Here is a 16,887-nt window from a genome sequence, read left to right on the forward strand (position 1 = left end):
GGTTGAATGAAGGACATTTACAACTGAAGGAGCATGCCCCTCTTCTTCTGACTCCCCCCCCTTCCCCACTCCCACCTGCTCAGAGGCCAGTGCAGAGCAGGCATTCAGATGCTGTTGTGGGCAGGAGGGACTTGTGACAAGAGCATCTCCCCCAGCTCCACTCCTTTTCAGAAGGATGAGGACGGTGGTCCTCAGAAAGGGAGGGAGGGTCCAGCCTAGCTTTACAGCATCACCTGTGGGAGGCTGAGTGTGCAAATAGCCAGCGAGCTCCCTGCATTTCCATCCCAGGTACAGCCTTCCGGAAATTGGGAGGGAATACTCTTTCCCGCCCCTTTGGGTGGGGAAAGAAGCCTTCCTGTGAAGGAGATTCAAATCAGAACTCCTGGGATGTTCCTGTTGGGTTTGGTCCTAGCGGTGACGGCGTTTGTTTTCCCCGGAGTCGTGTTCCTCGGGTTGCACAAAGCCTGGGAACAGTGAGGGCATTAGGACCAGGAGCGAGGCGCATGCCTGCCGCGTCTGGCAGACCTTCTCGGGCCGGCTGAGCGGGGAGCTATGTGTGAAAGGAAATTAGGCTGCTGCCGGCTTCACATCTGTTGAGCTGACCCGACCTGCAGGGTCCAAAATCGGACGGCTGTCAGCTTTGCCAGACTGAGGACCCACCGGCTACCCCCAGACATCTCATAGCAGCCTGACAATTCGTGCAAGGGGGGGAAGCGAAACATGTGGGACTAGACCCCTGAGCAGAAAGGAGTCATTATTTTTCCCAAAGAGGAAAAGGGCATCAAAGGGTGGGGGTGGAGGGAGGCGCAAACAGTTCAGTCTGAAGTCCCTGTGAACGGGCTTTTGGAAGGCAATTAAAGACATCCGCTCAGAGAGGACCTGGGCTGGGACTTGGGTCCGTGGCTTTCTGACTGTGAGTGGAAGCCGGTCTTACACACGCTGCTGGCAAATGTCAGGCGGGGAAAAAAGGAGCAGGTTAAGTGACCGGCAAAAAAAACTTCCAGGTGGACCCAGGAAGCCCGGTTCTGCTGCCAGCTTGGAGGAACCCGGAGCAGGAGGAAACAGTGAATTTGAACATGACCTGTTGCGTCTGGCAAGTTCCAGCCACATGCTGGTAAGGAAGCGGTGCAGGCGTGGACCCTGCAGACCGCAATTCCTGCTGGTCCTCCTGCTGCTGGGATGCGTGCTGCTGATGCTGGCCGTGCTGAACCCTCCCCTGCCTGCCCTGCCCCAGGCTGTCCCAGCTCAGGTCTTCGAGCACAGCCCCGAAGCCGGGTACCGCCTGGACTTCGAGGAATCCCAGGAGTGGGTGCTGGAGTCCAAGGACGAGGACCAAGAGTACGGCCCTCTGGAGGGCCTGCCGCCCTTCATCTCGCTGCGGGAGGATCAGCTCCTGGTGGCTGTGGCCTCTCCCAGGGCGCGAGGGAACCAGAGCCAGGGCAGGAGAGGTGGCAGCTACCAGCTCATCAAGCGGCTGAGCAGGAGGCCGGACGAGGACGCCCCAGAGCGGGACTGGGCGGCCGAGGAGGAGGATGCCGCGGAGGCATCTGAAGAAGAGGCGCTGACCTCGCTCAGCCTGGAGGAGGCGCTCAGTGCCCGCATCCCCCTGCAGAGGGCGCTGCCGGAGGTACGGCATCCGCTGTAAGTAGGCCCTTGCTTCTCCTTCCCCCGTTCCTGGAGGGCAACCGGCAAACTCAGGGATGCAGACTTTCTGCATTCTGCTTCCACTGCCGTAGGGCAGCGCTTCTCCACCTGTGGTCCCTGGCCCAGCGGCAGCATCCCCTGAGGACGTGTTAGAGATGCAGAGGCAGAAGCCCTGGGTGGGGTCCAGCGATCTGTCTTTAACCAGCCCTCCAGGGGAGAACCACCGTCATAGAGACAGAAAAGGAGGAACTCTTCCTTGTCCCTTCTCTCCCCGTCCTGGGTTCTAGTCCTCTGTCTCTGTGGATTGTCAGGTCAAACAGCTTTATCTCTATAACCCAGAGGGGCCTAGAGTGGGTGTTCTCCAAGACACTTCCAGTTCCAGCACATTTTAATATTATGATTGCTGGGTTTACTTTTATTTTGGATGAAGGTAACAATTGCAGCTAACCTTTATGTGGCTCTTGCCATGTGCCTGACTTTAATCAAAGAGCTTTTCATGTATTGACTCAAAAATCCTTACAACTTATAATGATGGGTGCTAGCACTACTATCATGCCTATTTTATGCGTATGAAAATGAGGCACAGAGAAGCCAAGTGACTTGCCCACAGTCACACAGCTAGTAGGTGCCAAAGCAGGGATTTGCTCCAAATTGCCTGAGCCCCCCACTCTACGCCCCCTTCCTTAGTCGGCGAAACCAAGGGGACAGGTCCAGGACCCAGGATCTAGAATACTGCACTCATGCAGCCTGACCTGGCGGGGTGGCCCCACCCCCAGGAGGCAAGCTGGGAAGTAGGATGACATACAGGCTGTGCCCAGGGAAACGGTGGGCTCGTCCTGGAACCCCTGCCCTCCCCACCATTACCATGGCGGGTCCAGAGGAGGGGTCTGGTTACCAGCATCCAGGGGCAATGCAGCTGGGTAGTTGGGTGACTAGGTCCCTTCCCTATAAGCACAGCTCTTCCCAGAGCCCAGAGTTTCCCGGGAAGCAAAGCCATCCTCCAGCCCTCTGGGTGGGAGGATTGGAGTAAAGCAGCAGTTGGGAGCAGGACCGCATACGCCTCAGATCCCTGATGGGGCTCCTCTGAGCCTGGCCACTCAGCCACTTGCCCTCAGGGGTGTGCAGATGCAGTCGCCTGGAGGGTGAAGCCTCCTTAGACTGTGTACCTCGGAGCCTCACCCATGTCACCATAGCCCCAGCCCTGATGCTCCGACTCCAGGTCTTGGCTGAAACAGCTCTTTTCAGGCAGCTCCCAGACCCATCCAGGCCCCGCCCCCTCATCACAGTTTTGTGCTCTCTGCAGCCTTAATTCGTAACACTCATGACAACCAAAGCTAAATGGTCATTGATGTATTGGTTTATTCAGTGCCTGCTTCCCTTGCCGTGCAGTGAATCTATAGTCCCAGCACACAGTAAAGAAACGATTGCTGAATGAATCAATATATTATTTTCCAATTCTTTTGATACATCTTTTCATTGGCCTAGAGCAAGGATGTTTTACCAACCAGACACACGGCCTCGATCAAGAGTCTCTGGCTCCCAAAGCTGTGAGTGTGTGTGTGTGACTCTGTGTGTCTGCATCGTGCAAGTGTGGGTGCATTGTGTTGTGCGTGTGTCAAATGGATCTGTGCATGTGTGTTGTGTGTAGTGTGTTAGTGGTGCCCGTGTGCCTGGTGCCTGTGTATGCTGTGATGTGATGTGCACGGGTGCGAGCTGTGTGGTGTCTTGTCATGTGTGCATGTGTGTTGTTGATGTGTCAATGTTCATGTGTGTATGCATCGTGATTGTGTGACATGTGCATGTATCATGTATGTTGTGCACATGGCATTGTGCCTGTGTGTGTTGTCATGTGGTGCTTGGGCTGTATGTTTTTGCGGTACGTGTGTCATGACTGTGTGCACATGTATGATATGTATGATGTGCTTGTGTGTGTGGTGTGTTTTACCCATGCGTTGCATGAGTGGTGTGAAGGGCATGGGTGTATTGTGTGTGTGCGATTCATGTGTGTATGTTGTGCACGTGGCGTGATGTGCACCCCTACTGTGCTTGTGTGCATGTGTGTGTGCTGTGATGTACGGCTTGTTTACATGCGTATTTGTTGTGAGTGTGCTGCACATGTGCATTGTGTGGTGTGTGCTCCGTGCGTTATAAATGTGTTGTGCAAGCGGTGCGGGTGTACTTTTGCAAGTGTGTTGTCTGTGTTATGCTTGTGGTGTGAAGTTCATAGGTGAGTGTTGTGCATGTGTGTGCATGTGTGGGTACACTGTGTCATGCGTGTGATGTGCACGTGTGTATGTGTACATGCACGTGTGTGCACCACTTCTGTGGGTGCCTCTTCCAGCCAGGGTGACCAACTCGTCTCAGTTTGCCTGGACTTTCCCATCTCAGTAACCCCTCGGTCCCAGGCTAACCGGGCCCGGTAGGTCTCCCCGCCCACAGCTTGGCTCTGTCCGGCAGGGTGTGGCGCCCTCTTCTGGCCGCAGCCTGTCCCTGCAGCCTGTGTGCCCGGCCTGAGCCCCCAGACTCCCCTCCCCCAGAGGCACACAGGCACTGGCACCGCCCCTTCCTGGCAGGCTCCAGGATGCCCAAGGGATTCTCTGCAAAATAAGGCAACAACCCTCCCTCCAGGGTGCCAGGACTCTCCTTCTCCCATCACTCTATTTATTTATTTAAAAAAAATTTTTTTTATTGGAGCATAATTGCTTTACGATGTTGTGTTAGTTTCTGCTGTACAGAAATCCGCTGTATGTATACACATATCCCCTCCCTCTTGGACCTCCCTCCCCCCCATCACACCCATCTAGGTCATCACAGAGCACCGAGCTGAGCTTCCTGTGCTTTATAGCATGTTCCCACTAGCTATCTATTTTACGCATGGTAGTGTATATATTTCAATCCTAATCTCCCAATTCATCCCACCCTTCCCTTCCCCCCTTGTGTCCACAGGTCCGTTCTCTACTTCTCCGTCTCTATTCCTGCCCTGCAAATAGGTTCATCTGTACCATTTTTCTAGATTTAAAACTGGGTCCAAACACAACCCATAAAAGAACAGCCATCTCTTAAGCACCTACTCTTTGTGTCTGAGGACACTCTTTATGCCCACCAGATTGCATAGAGCCTGTTTCTCAAATTTCAACACGTATGCAAATCGCCCCAGGCATCTTGTGAAAATGCAGAGTATGTTGGTAGTTGGCCAGGGGTGCAGCCCCAGATGCGACATTTCTATCAGGTCCCAGCACTGATGGTCCAGAGACCACAGTTTTGAGCAGCAAGGGACTACATCACTGGTTCCCAAAAGTATGTGCATATTAGATTCCTGCAGATTGTTTGTTTAAAATGTAGATTTTTCAGACTCCATCGCTAGAGACTATCGGTGGCTCTGAGTTGGAACCCAGCGATCTGAATTTTTACAAGCTGATACTAGACAGTTTGGGGAACCACTGGTATAGATGGTGAGTGGAGAGGTAGTAGGGTTCTGGAAGTTTCCATGGAGGAGGTAGTTCTGGTATTGGAGAATAGAGAAGAGAGGCAGAAAAGAACACAGTCCCCTTCATGGCCCAGGGTTTTATACCTAAACACAAATGTCAGGTCAGCCATAGCTGGCTGCACGCTACCTGCTTGTGCCAACTTATAACTTGTGTTCACCGTTTGGCCCGTGTTTCCCTGGTTTATATGCCCGCAACTGTGACTAAATCATACACCCATAGAACAGTGGACCTGGGGTTGAATTCTGGACACCACCTCTTACTGTGTGACCTTGTGTAATCACTCAACCTCTCTGAGCCTCGGTTTCTCCAACTGTAAAATGGCGATGATAATAACACCTTTGCGTAGGGTTGTGGATCAAATGAGATGAAGTGTGTGCTGATTCCCCCCCTCCAGCCCCCCTCCCCCGAGTGTTCAAGTCCAAACAGAAGATGCCCTTATTGTATTCTCTAGCATAGGACCTAGGAGTGAGTTGGAAAGAGGGAGGAAGATTGGAGCGGGCAGCTGTGGGCCTCACACCACTGTCCTTTCTCTGACCCATGAGTTATTTTCTGCCCCTCCAGCTGCTAAGTCATCACAAATTTGGCAGCACATCGGAATTACCTGGGAAGTCATAAGAAGGACTTCGCGGGTCCCACTTTCAAGGATTCTTATTTAGTTGGTCTGGGGTGAGGACTGGGTAGTTGCCTGGTAGTTCCAACGTGCAGCCAGGGCTGAGAACCAGGGCTGTGGGGTGCCAGGCACTCCCCCGCCAGTGGGAGGAGGTAGAAAGGAGCATCTCCTCCTCTGCTCACCACCACCCCCCCCCCGCCACCTCCTGCCCCAGAGGCCACTTTGGCAGGAGCTTTGGTGTCAAGGAGGAGGGGTGTTGCAGTCCACAGGGTCAGGTCAGTTCCCGGTGGGCAGTGAGACACCCCAGGATGGCTTTGGCACCTGGGCTGCAAAAGAGAGGAGAGGCAGCTGACAGGGCATCACCAGTAAATCTGAGAGACTGGGCATGCCCCTTGGGGAGGGGTTAGTAGCCTGGGGCAGAGACTGGGGGCTGGAGCCCAGCTCATCCCCCTCCGGCAACAAGAGAGGGAAAACAACCCAGTATGTGTGGGACTTGGCCAGCCAGGTGTCGAAGGGAACCCACAAGCACCAAGCCCCCGAGTCCAGCGTAGCCACAGCCGGGAGCGGCACCTCCCTGGATCTCCACCCTGGATCTGGCCCCCATAGTGGGGTTGTGGTATAGACAGAGCTGAGTGTGACTCTTTGAGATCGATTGCACTTATGGTGCCCAGTGCAGTGGGGTCTTGCCTTGTGCTTCGGGCCAGCCTCGGGGGTTAGATCAGAAGTGATCAACCTGCATCTTATCTTTTTTTAATGACTAGGGAAAGCTGGGGTTATTTGCTGCAGTGCCATTCAAAGTGTGGGCCTCAGACCTGCAGCATCAGAAATGCAGAGTCTCAGGCCCGCTCAGGCCTACTGCTTGAAAAACTCTGTTTTTAACAGGATCCGCAGGTGGTTTATGTTCATGTTAAAGTTTGAGTAAGCTGATGAGGCCTACGGTTCACAGCCCTGCCTGCATGTGAGGGTTTTGTGAATCATCACGGCCAGGCTCCCCACCCCCAGACCAACCAAGCAAAATACAACTCACCGGGACTCGCTCTCTAAGTGATTCTTGTGTGCAGCCAGGCCGGGAGCTACTGATTAGGTCGTCTGAGGTGAAAAGGAACAGAAACACTCATGTGACTGCAGGTGGCAGGGTTACTTCGAGTCTTCCCAGGGAAGTAAGGAGCAAGGACTGTCCAGGGAAGACTGCAGGCAGTGCAGGAAGGGGACCGGAAGGAGACTCACGGGTCATAGTGCTCCTGGGATTGTGCCTTCCTGTGTCCTCTGGCAGCTGGAGGCCCGGCACTCACTCCTGTTGCAACTTCCCTGCTGATGTCCTGCTGATGTCTTGTCCTCTACTCAAGCTGTTGTCTAGCACCCACCTGTATCAGCATCACCCAGGAGCTTGCTCACTAGAGATGCAGACTCTCAGGCCCCACCCCAGACCTCCTGGACCCAAAATCTGCATTTATGGAGATGCCGGGTGATGGGGGTGCCCGTTAATATCTGAGAAGCGCTGGGCTACCTCTTGGCTTCTGCTGCCTCATCGTTGGCTTACTGCCCATTCTGTGACCTGCTACCAGCTGCTGACCCTCGCCGTGTGTCTGAATATCACCTTGAGACCAAGGATCGGTCTGGGGCAGCTGGCCATTCTTGGGGCAGCTGTCCCTGTTAGGGGCAGCTCTTGCACCAGGAGCCTTCAGGGTTCAGACCAGAGACTCCTAGTTGGTACCCATCTTTAGTCCAGGGCTAGGGAGCCAGGATCAGAGCAAAGCCAAGGGTGCCTGGAGCCCCTCAGAAGGAGGCTGGGTGACTTCAGAGGACTCCCACAAAGGGAAGGGGATTGCATGCACCCTGTGTGACTTGTCTCCACTGTGGCGAGTGACAGGCTGCCCGCCTCAGCCTCACCTACAGGCTCCAGCCCTTCCACATTTCTCTCTCATCTGTAAGCTCCTTTGTCCATCCTTCTAAGGCATCGTCCGCAGGCTGTGTCCCCAGCTGCTCTCTCCCCAGGTCTGGCCTGGAAACTGGTGTCCCCGAGATGAGCTCTACCAATTAGAGACACAATGGGCTGAACACTGGGGTTTTCACAGAATGCAGGAAATTGGTATTATTGTCCTGTGTCTATAGACAGCCAGCCTATACCCTCCTTGAGAGCAAGAATAGTGTCCGCCTTCATTCATTGAATAATTATTTGTTTAGCGACTATTAAAAGTGAGAAGGTGAGCAAGTCCTAGCCCGACCCTCAAAGAGCTCAGGGTACACTGAGGGATGCAGACAAGTAATCAGCTGTTACATCGCTGGACTCAGGGCTGAGACAGGGAAGCCCATCTCAGTGGGGGGCCTCTGCTGATTTGGTTGGAGCAGGGGGTCAGTCACTCCAAACCAGCTTTAGAAAACCCAGCAGAAACCTTTCTACTCTGGCCAAGCAAGGGAAGGGCAGGAGAGGGTTTGTGTCACAGCCAGGCCATCTGGTGCACTGCTGTGACTCATTCTCTTCAGAATCAGCCTCCAAATGCATGTTCTGAGTTCACGGGGGACCCTGGAGCTGCATGAAGTGAGGGCGTGCATCTGTGTGTAAACACAGACGCAGGCTCTCCTGATCTTGGAGTGTGAAGACATAAAGTTTGCACTCATTGAGCAGCTCTCCTGGGCCTGAATGATCCCTTTTAATCCAGGCAGCAGCCGTGGTCTGGAGAAAGGTCTCAGACTCCCTGTGCTGGCTAATTAAGGGATATAAATAAATAACAGAGCCAAGATTCAAAGCCACATTGATTTGATTCCAAAGCCCTGGGTCTTTCCTTCCCCACCTGCTGCCACTCAGAAGATGGACAAATGAGGTCAGGGTGGGCTTTTGGACACTTGTGTGATGTATACAAACTGAGACAGTAAAATATTCACCAGGTATATGGTTGAAGGACAAAGAAAATGCCTCCATTATTTAATAATGAAAACATGCATTTCTTCTTGGATCCCTTCATGAGTACCTGGTGACATTTGGACACTGCTTCACAATGTACAAGAGCTGTTTCTCTGCCCCGCCTCATCCATCCCCCCCCAGCAAGGCCGTGGCGCAGACAGAGCAGGAAAAACATCCCCACTTGACAGAAAGAACCCAGGTCGCCAGGGGAGGGAAGCGACTTGCCCAGGCCCCTGCGTGGAGCACTTACCTTTTGCTCTCGTGTTTGTTTACCTACCTACTTTATTCACTCAAAGGATTTGAAGATACATTATGAAATAGAAAATTGCTATTAATATCATGTTTAGTCAAGATAAAGGGAAGTATACTTTAGAAAATCTTTCCTTCCTTTCCTGGTACAGGCCAAGCCCCTTCCCACCTCCAGGCCTTAGCAGAGGCTGTGACATCTGCCAGGAACACCTCTCCCCACTCACACACCTTCTCTGACTGTGTCCCACCCACTCTCAGGTCCTGGCTTCAGTTGTTGAATAATTCTTCAGTTTTCTGTTTAATAGGATATAAACTCCTTGATATCAGAGACTATCTGAGTTTGGGTTCCCCCAAAGTAGACCCTAAGGACAAGGATTTGTTTTGCAAGTGATGCCTGGGAGGCCTGGTAGGGGACAGGGAGGGGGGAGCAGCCAATGAAAAGTGGGTTTGCAGGCAGTTACCTCTGCAGGCAGCTAGAGCTCAGCCCTGGGGGGAACCTGGGAGACAGCATCTTGCTGTTACCCACCCCCACCCTTAGGGTCTGGGTTGTTGGATATTAATACACCAACTCATTTTAGTCACTGACTGAGGGCAGCTCCCAGGGGTGGAGGGAGGTTACTCTCCACCTCTTCAGTCAGCTGGTGCTTAAGGAGAGCATCTCTGGCAGTCAGAGAAAACGCTCGGGCAATTGGAAGTCAGGCTGTGCTGTATTATATGATATCCCCGAGGGGATATGGGCAGGGCACCACAGATTCTGCTTCAAGGATTTTATCTACTTAATTCATCTTCCAGTCCTCACACATAGTAGGTTGTCAGTCAATATCAGTTAAATGACTGGATGGAAAGATGGAAGATCAAGATCAAAGAGAAAATTAGAATGAAAATAAGCAACCAATGACTAAATATCCTACTTCCTTACTCTGAGCTTCCTGGCAGCCAAAGTGAAAGAGGAAACACGATAAGTATCATGATCCTTGTTGCTCAGGAAGAGGAAACACACCAGGTCCTCAGAGGAGGAAAAGCTTTTCCTGGCACTTCTATCTGACAGGAATTTCCCTCCACAGTTGCGTGGAGGGGATAGAAAGTGCTGGAGGAGACAGTTCCCCTCCACAGGTGTTACAGAGACTGTAATGCAAAGCAGGTGTCCTGAAATGCCTTCATGTACTGTTCTCTGATCAAAGCTGAGAGCATGATGTCACAGAAGCAAATTTCCAAGGCAGCCAAGACAGTGGGATCAAAGTAAGTTGCTTTCTGAGGACTTTACTGAATCAGTGTAGACAGTCCAGAGCTTGTGATGAAACCAATGGATTGCATGTTCTTCAAATAACCACCCCCCCCATCACAGTCACTGTGATCTGGACATCAGAACCCAAGCCTTATGACTCTGAATCCAGAACATTCTGTTAGCACTTCAGTCTAAGATGGTGATATGTATATACTGGTCAAGAGCACAAAGTTTAGAGTCACACTGACCATCAGCAATTTGCTGTGCAACTTTAAACAAGTCACTTAAGCTCTCTGGGCTCTAATTTCCTCATCTTAAAAACGGGACTGTGTATCTATTATCTAGTGCTGCATACACACGACCTCAAAATTTAGTGGCTTAAAAATTGGACGTCATAAAATTTTTAAATTTTGTGCTTGAAGAAAGTGAAGACACAAACCCAGAAATGGTAGAAAGTATTTGCAAATCATATATCTGATTAGGGATTTGTATCAGAATATATAAAGAACCCTTACAATAACAATGAAAAGATATCCAACTTAAAAATAGGCAAAGGATTAGAATAGACATTTCTCCAAAGAATACATAGAAAATAGCCAAAAAGCACATGAAATGATGCTCAAATCATTAGTCAGTAGGGAAATGCAAATCAAAATCACAGTGAGGTACCATTTCACCCACACTGGAATGGCTAAAAAAAACCCCAGACAATAACAAGTGTTGGCAGGGATGTGAAGAAGTTGTTGGTGGAACGTAGAATGGTGCAGCTACTTTGGAAAACAGTTTGGCAGTTCCTCAAAATATTAAACATAGATTTACCACATGACTCGGCAATGCCAGTCCTAGCTCTATACCCAAGAGAATTGAAAACATGTTCACACAAAAACTTATACATGAATGTTCATAGCAGCATTACTCATAATAGCCAAAAATGGAAATACTCAAATGTCCATCAACTGATGAATGGATAAATAAAATACAGTCTATTCAAACAATGGAACATTACTTGTCAGTAAAAAGAATGAAGTACTGATACAGGCTTCAACACGATGAACCTTGAAAACATTATATTAAGTGAAAGAAGCCAGACACAAAAGGCTGCATATTAGATGATTCCATTTATATGAAGTTTATAATCTTTAAGTAGTCCTCTAAAATAACTCTACTTCTTATCCTCATTTTACAGATGAAGAAACTGAGACCTAGAGAGGTATTCAGGCCCTTGGGAGGCTTGCAAGAAATAATAATTACTAGCATGTATTGAACTGTTACTTATGAGTAAGGCACTGGTCTAAGTACTTTGTACAAATTAACTCATTTGATCCTTCCAACAAACCCATTTTACAAATGAAAAATACTGAGATTAAGTAAAATGCATGCTCAAAAAGGACTTACTGGAATCAAAAGTATTTCGAAAAATAACAATTGATTACTACAGATGTGACTGGTTCTGCGGATCTGGAAATTGTTGAAAGGAAGGATGGCTATCAGAGAGCTTATGTCGCTTGTCCAAGTCACACAAGGACAGATCCAGGATTTGAACTCAATGCCAAAGCTTGATGACACATACGGACTCTTCCTAAGATGCCCTGAACTGTCACGGTGTTTGAGCTCTCAGGGTATCGCATGCCACACCCCCCTTCTCCACGCTGTGCTACCACATGGGCCCATCTGCCCATCCCTACGAGACCCAGTGCTGCCCACGGGCTGATGGCCATGGACCCCAGAAGCCCAGGCATGTATCCAGAGCCCTTCCTTCCACGGGGGTCTACACAGCCTGCCCTGCCCACAGGCCCCTGCGCCTGCTCACCCCACCCCCCAGAAACAAAAGAATCAATCCTGGTTCCTCTGAAGAGCATCTCCCTGGCCCCGAGACACAGGCATCGCCACACCTCTGTTGATGATACTTAGCACTGCGCTCGGACCACGGTGAGAGCACTGGCCTTCCCGCAGGAGCCCACGCCGCTCGGCCCTGAAAGACCACGGTACCACCACGGCTATTTCCAGTTCACGGCTCCTGGCAGTTCTGCGGTTGCCTGAAGAGGTGTTCCAGGGCCACCTGTTTATGTCTTGGAGGCCGTGTGAGAATCTTTCCACAGGGTAGGTGAAGGGTCCTCTCGGAGCTGGTGCCAGGACACCTGCCTCCACGGCTCAGGGAGGTACCGTCCTTGGCCTTGGAAGAGCTTCCAGAAGCCCATTTGCCTTTCAAAGTCCTCGCAGCCTATTTTGCTCATCCCAGCCTTGCCTGTCATCTCTTCACCCACCTCTCTCACCAGGAAGAGAGAACACAGTTCTATCTATGCATAAAACCTAGAAAACCCTAGTGGAGGGAGAAGAGGGGAGTCCTATGAGATTCTCTTTGAAACCCCTGCTCCCCTGGTTTGTCCCCTTCCCTTCCCCCTCTCCTATGCAAAGAAGAGTCAGGAACACAGAATTTCAAGGCTGGAAGAGCCTTCGTGATCCATCCTGCAGTGATAATACATTCTCTGATCATGGCAGCGAATACTTACACAGTGCTCGGTGCCAGCACCGTTCTTAGTGCTTCGTGAAAAAGCCATCTCATCTTCACAGCAGCCCTGCAACACGGGGGCTACTGTCACCCGCCTGCAGAAACCAAGGCCCCAGGAAGCCACGTTACTTGTCCAGGGTCATTTGCACAGCTAGGAAGTAGCGGGGCTCCCACGTCCACAGCTGAATCATCTCTGCAGAGAATGACCTGTGAGACCAAGGAGAGAAAGTCGGTTGCCCAGGGTCCCGAGCTCTGTAGCCCAGCAGGAAGCTCCCCCGTCTCCTGACTTTGAGGAGTGAGATTTTCAGGAGCTGGAGCTGCAATCAGATCTCTTCTGGGGATGGGGTTCCTGCTGCACGCCAGACCCTGTGCCAGGCACTTGTTTCTTACAGAAGCTTTGAAGTGGGTGCTGTGGGCGTGCCCAGCAGGCAGAGGAGGAAATCCAAATTTCTGAAACCATTCAGAAGCGTCTCATGCTATCCTGTGGAGTGATTGTTGAAAGATAGCTGCATCTTACAAAGACTATCATAAATACGGGACACATGCTCATTACGTCCTGTCTTTTTCCGAGATAGCTATAAAAGAGCCACCGTCTATCAGGTGCATAGAATTATTCTTAGATTCTCACAATAAGTCCAAGGGGTAAATATTATTATCCTTATTCTTCAGATGAGGAAACTAAGGCTGATAAATATTGAGTATATTACCCAAAGAAACTCAGGGAGCAGCAGGGGGGAGATTCAAATCAAAATTTGTCTGATTCCAAAGTCCAAGCTCTTTTGACCACCATTCTACAAGGACACATGCGTGCACACAGACAAAGACACGCAGACACACAGACACACAGACACACACACACAGAAGTGTTGTTTCCTGTCCACATATGCTATAGATTGGGGTGGAGAAGGGGCCAGGCCCCGGGGAAGGTATGGCTGTGTTCTGCCCTGAGGTGATGAACTTCAGTCCCTCTGAATCTGCACCCATGGGAATCCCATATGCAGGCCTCCTTGTCCCCAAACTCCTCTGCTGTCTGATTTGGAAAACAGCCAGCCTCCGAGCAATCGCCCAAGTAATGTTTTTGGGTTTTTCTGTACTCAGTGAGTCCACCGAGGCAAGATTTCTTTTCAACAGCCATTGGAGGTCCCCATCTCTAGAACCCCTGGATCTGCCAATACGTACAACCACACAGGAAATGGAGAACACACAAAGGAAAATTTGAACCTGTTTGTTTGTGAGCAGATCTAGAGCAGTTCTGGGGGCAGAGTGGAACTTCTCGAACTCGGGTAGACTGCAGGAGGAAAGCTCCACCAGGGCCTGGGGTGAGAGGAGGGGCTGTGGGGTGGGAGAGAGGGAGGGTAGAGGGGGTCGAAGACTCAGCTGAGAGTGCAGCGTGCACTGGGGCTTCTCCGTTATCGCCCCAAAACTTCATGGGAACTGATTCCACTTTGGATGTGTTATTTGACCATCCCTGAAATCAAGCTGTAAAGGTTCATGTATAGTATAGTTCATTATTTTATTCATCTTAGGGATGCTTCTAAGGACACTGTCATCTCTTGAGGGACTTCTTTCTAAAGTCCATAGGAATTTCTTTTAGAAATTAGTGCTAGGTGTAAAAACTAGTGAAATCTAAATGAGGTCTGTATTTGAGTTAATAGTATTGAACAATGTCAGATTCCTGGTTTGGACCGTTGTGGATCACTCGGCGAAGCTGGGTGAAGATAACATGGGAACTCTCTGTACTATTTTTGCAACTTCTTTTGAGTCTTAAATGATTTCAAATGAAAAAGTTATAAATTGTAAAAAAAAAAAAAAAACAGTCTAGAAAGAACATTGCTTTCCCTAAAATATCTGGTATGTAACTTTTCTGATGGTAACAATTCTATTGCAGAATAAACCTCCCATTTTACTTTGGCTACCAGGAAGTTCAGAGTCAAATTTTAACTTCTCTCTAGAAATACCAAGGCCCTTTTGACCTATGAATGTATGTTCTTTCTCCAGATGTTGACTTTCTACTTGTCAGCTAAAGAAAAATGCACAACCTAAGAGTTGCCAGCTATGTTTTATTTGGGAACCTTACTGAGGACCATAGCCCGGGAGACAGGCTCTCAAATAGCTCTGAGGAACTGCTCCAAAGAGGTAGGGGAGGATATATAGGAGGTTTTGCTGAAAACAAACAAACAAACCATGGAGTTGAACATCAAAAGATAACTGCTAATTACAAAACACAGATATCTCAAGTTAATGATTTTAGTGCTTTTCTATGTAAGGGAAGATGCAAAAGCCTGGGCTCATTGAAATTATTCCTTAGATAGGTATCTTAAGTATCCTCTTTTTCTGCATCCTGAATCCCCTCAGGGTGCACTGTGGGTGAGGGAAGCACTGGCTGTTGGCTTGAGGGCTACAACATTCTTTTTTTTTTTTACTGGAATGGCAGGCGACATTCTTTGTCCACACACTCTTACTTCTATTTCCCTACTCTTGACTTTTCAGCCTTATTTTTTCTTTTACCATTATTTTATGGTACATATTTCTTGAGAGTGACTTTAAATACTTTATGAAAAGAAATAGTGTATAAATACAGAAACAATAAGACAATTGTCACAGCTACCTTATGAGATGTTCATGCGCTTTTTTGTTTAATTGTCTAAGATTTCTGTTTTACCATTAAATTAAAGCACTTACCTAGTATCAATCCCCCACCACATAGGATTTTGCCCAGAGAGTCACAGGCAGGTTTCCAGAGTGTTGAGAGCTCCAGCTTTGGCTGGGATGCACCCGACAGAGGGATGTCCAGCTGGTGAGCAGCTCGGGCTGACCCTTCAGGTGGCATCTCCCCCGAGCAGGGCCAGCCTCCTCTGGTCATCCCTCCGTGTGCCGTCCCACCAGCACAGAGGCCTTTGGATGCTGGAAGTTTGAGGTCCTTGAGACAACCCCAGTTCAAATGCAAATACTCCTCTGAGGAGGGACCAGTGGTTTCAGCAGCTGCAACCTAGACAGGAGCACTCTGGAAGTGCATTTTAGGAAAGTGCCTTTTGTGGACAATGTGAGCCACACACTGCCCCATGGATCAGATTGTTATTAGAATTCATTCCACTGTGGATTCGCTCAGATCTCAACACACCCGCTGCACAACAAATATAGAGCATCCCATTCACCTGGAGAGGAAAGTGGGACCTGACAGCCTCTGGGCAGAGGCCACACCATGCACCACACCGCCCCACAAGTTAAAAGATAAAAGATAAAGAGAGGGGCTTCCCTGGTGGCGCAGTGGTTGAGAATCTGCCTGCCAATGCAGGGGACACGGGTTCGAGCCCTGGTCTGGGAAGATCCCACATGCCGCGGAGCAACTGGGCCGGTGAGCCACAACTACTGAGCCTGCACGTCTGGAGCCTGTGCTCCGCAACAAGAGAGGCCGCGACAGTGAGAGGCCCGCGCACCGCGATGAGGAGTGGCCCCCGCTCGCGCAACTAGATAAAGCCCTCGCACAGAAACGAAGACCCAACACAGCCAAAAATTAATTAATTAATTAATTAATTAAAAAAAAAAAAGATAAAGAGAGGATTCTAAAGGCAGCAAGAGAAAAGCAAAGAGTTCCTTACAAGGGAACCCGCATAAGGCTGTCAGTTGATTTCTCTACAGAAATGTTGCAGGCCAGAAGGGAGTGGCAAGATTATTCAGAGTCCTCAAAGGGAAAAATCTGTAACCTAGGATACTCTTCCCAGCAATATTATCATTTAGAATAGAAAGAGAGAGAAAGAATTTCTCAGGCAAGCAAAAACTAAAAGAATACAGCAATACTAAACTTATCCTAAAGGAAATATTGAAAGGTCTTCTCTAAATAGAAAAGAAGTAAGAATCTATAGGAAAGAGAAAATCACAGTTGGAAAGTAAATCACTTAAATAAGCCAGTACACAGATCTTTTAAAAATTAAAAATTTTCTGTTAAAGCAATAATAACCACAATGAACAGCAAAAGAATGAAAATGAAGATGTAAAATCATAAAATCATCAAAATCATAAAATATGAAGGAGGAGAGTAAAGAAATATAGTTTTTTTTCCTAGAATATGTTTGAGTCTATATGACTACCAGTCTAAAGCAATTAGATATAGATGAGTTAACATACTTGAAAAACAGAGTAACCACAAATCAAGAATATACAATATAGTCACAAAAACCAAAAAGAAAAGAACATAAGCATAATACAAAGAAAATCATCAAACCAGAAAAGGAAAAAGAAAAAGAAAGGGACAAAGAAGAA

The 16,887-nt window shown here is 49.2% G+C and overlaps 1 protein-coding gene across 2 annotated transcripts in view; it reads left to right on the forward strand.

The window, feature by feature from the left end:
• Positions 1-411: 411 nt before the first annotated feature.
• GALNT15 (polypeptide N-acetylgalactosaminyltransferase 15) overlaps positions 412-16,887 on the forward strand; it is a 38,040-nt gene continuing 21,564 nt past the window's right edge. For both annotated transcript variants that reach the window (XM_061193689.1, XM_061193690.1), the window contains exon 1: positions 412-1,641. In XM_061193689.1, the coding sequence (XP_061049672.1) occupies positions 950-1,641 (692 nt within the window). In that variant the 5' untranslated portion in view covers positions 412-949. The remainder of the gene's footprint in view (positions 1,642-16,887) is intronic.

This window comes from Eubalaena glacialis, chromosome 6, assembly GCF_028564815.1.
Source record: "Eubalaena glacialis isolate mEubGla1 chromosome 6, mEubGla1.1.hap2.+ XY, whole genome shotgun sequence".
NCBI classification, from domain to species: domain Eukaryota; kingdom Metazoa; phylum Chordata; class Mammalia; order Artiodactyla; family Balaenidae; genus Eubalaena; species Eubalaena glacialis.